Here is a 2,500-nt window from a genome sequence, read left to right as displayed (position 1 = left end):
TGTCCTGTTCACACCATGCATATGGTCTGCTACCAGGTGGTACACGAGTGTAACGGAGTTGTTGCAGCATGACAGCGTGAGCCGTTGTTGCCACGGTAACAGGCTATTGACAGTCTGGTTACCTTTACATTACGATACACGCCATATCCAGCATTTACAGAAACAATGTTGTTTCATTCATTTTACAGATTTTATGCCTTAACATATTTTTTCCCATCTAATATTTTATCAATATTAAATTTTTCTAATTGTTTTTATATGTAAATATTATTTACTGTCCTGAAATATGTACATTTGTACAAGTCCTAGTTTTTGGTACTGTTTAACTATAAAGTTGACTTTTTTGTAATAATTGTAATAAATCTCTGTATAATGTGGCTATTAAAATCCTATTAAAGCTTTACTTCTGACCTGAGGTGAGAAACACAGCTAGCTAAACTAACAGCTTTACTAGGTTTCATGCCTGATTAAATACAGAAAAACGAGTGTTATTTGAACAAATGATTAATAATTATAGTCATAAATGATCGGTAATTATTCTTAAAGATTTAAACATAAATAACAATACCTTCATCTTCACCTGTTCAGATTCAGCCTTCAGTGGTGAAGAAATAAAACCAAAAACAAACAAAAAAATAATCACGAAAATTTGTTTACTCTGGTTAGCGAGAGAGAGAGAGAGAGAGAGAGAGAGAGAGAGAGAGAGAGAGAGAGAGAGGAAGAGAGAGAGAGAGAGAGAGAGAGAGAGAGAGAGAGAGAGAGGAAGAGAGAGAGAGAGAGGAAGAGAGAGAGAGAAAAAGAGAGAGAGAGAGAGAGGAAGAGAGACAAAGATAGAGAGAGAGGGGAAGAGAGGAAGACAGACAAAGAGACAGAGAGAGAGAAAGGAAGAGAGAGAGAGAGGAAGAGAGATACCACATTTCCCCCCTGTTGCACTGCCACCTACAGGACAGGAGGTAAGAGATAGTACTGACTCCACCCTGTGTTCTAATCACACACACATGCCCACCCCCCCAGTCTACCCTCATCACACACACGCCCATCCCCCCCAGTCTAAGCCTCAGACACACACGCCCATCCCCCCAGTCTAACCCTCATCAGACACACACGCCCAGCCCCCCCGTCTAACCCTCATCAGACACACACGCCCATCCCCCCAGTCTAACCCTCATCAGACACACACGCCCATCCCCCCAGTCTAATCCTCATCAGACACACACGCCCATCCCCCCCAGTCTAACCCTCATCAGACACACACGCCCATCCCCCCAGTCTAACCCTCATCAGACACACACGCCCATCCCCCCAGTCTAACCCTCATCAGACACACACGCCCATCCCCCCAGTCTAATCCTCATCAGACACACACGCCCATCCCCCCCAGTCTAACCCTCATCAGGCACACACGCCCAACCCCCCCAGTCTAATCCTCATCAGACACACACGCCCATCCCCCCAGTTTAACCCTCATCAGACACACACGCCCATCCCCCAGTCTAACCCTCATCACACACGCCCATCCCCCCAGTCTAACCCTCATCACACACACGCCCATCCCCCCAGTCTAACCCTCATCACACACACACATACACACACACCCATCCCCCCAGTCTAACCCTCATCACACACACACGCCCACTCCCCCAGTCTAAGCCTCAGACACACACGCCCATCCCCCCAGTCTAACCCTCATCAGACACACACGCCCATCCCCCCAGTCTAACCCTCATCAGACACACACGCCCATCCCCCCAGTCTAACCCTCATCAGACACACACGCCCATCCCCCCAGTCTAACCCTCATCAGACACACACGCCCATCCCCCCAGTCTAACCCTCATCAGACACACACGCCCATCCCCCCAGTCTAACCCTCATCAGACACACACGCCCATCCCCCAGTCTAACCCTCATCAGACACACACGCCCATCCCCCCAGTCTAATCCTCATCAGACACACACGCCCATCCCCCCCAGTCTAATCCTCATCAGACACATACGCCCATCCCCCAGTCTAACCCTCATCACACACGCCCATCCCCCCAGTCTAATCCTCATCACACACACCCATCCCCCCAGTCTAACCCTCATCGACACAATCATCCGACCCTCGTGACCTGTCCAACCCTCATCTAAAGCATGTCCTAGCCATCTAACCCTGACCTTGAGGAAAGGCAGTCTGACCGCTGTCTAACACTCTAAGTCAAGTCTAACTCCAACACTGACTCTCAGTAACAGACTGACTGTCCTACCATCATCTAACATCTGTCTGACTCTCTGTAACATACGCTCTCTTGTTTAATGTCTCTGACTCAGGTCTGATAAACAGGCAGTCTGTAGCCCAGTCTGTAGCCCAGTCTGTAACCCAGTCTGTAACCCAGTCTATAGCCCAGTCTGTAGCCCAGTCTGTAACGCAGTCTGTAGCCCAGTCTGTAGCCCAGTCTGTAACGCAGTCTGTAGCCCAGTCTGTAGCCCAGTCTGTAGCCCAGTCTGTAGCCCCGTC

The 2,500-nt window shown here is 49.0% G+C and overlaps 1 protein-coding gene across 5 annotated transcripts in view; it reads right to left on the bottom strand.

Moving 5' to 3' along the window:
- uso1 (USO1 vesicle transport factor) overlaps positions 1-2,500 on the bottom strand; it is a 20,053-nt gene that overhangs the window by 6,984 nt on the left and 10,569 nt on the right. For 2 of the 5 annotated variants that reach the window (XM_027132819.2, XM_027132820.2), the window contains one exon: positions 569-595. The exons of the other annotated variants lie outside the window; for them this stretch is intronic. In XM_027132819.2, coding sequence (XP_026988620.1) covers positions 569-595 — 27 coding nt within the window. The remainder of the gene's footprint in view (positions 1-568; positions 596-2,500) is intronic. 5 annotated transcript variants of the gene reach the window in all.

Source organism: Tachysurus fulvidraco, chromosome 4 (assembly GCF_022655615.1).
Source record: "Tachysurus fulvidraco isolate hzauxx_2018 chromosome 4, HZAU_PFXX_2.0, whole genome shotgun sequence".
Classification (NCBI taxonomy): Eukaryota; Metazoa; Chordata; class Actinopteri; order Siluriformes; family Bagridae; genus Tachysurus; species Tachysurus fulvidraco.
The sequence above is the reverse complement of the archived record's forward strand: the minus strand, read 5'-3'. Positions and strand labels throughout refer to the sequence as shown.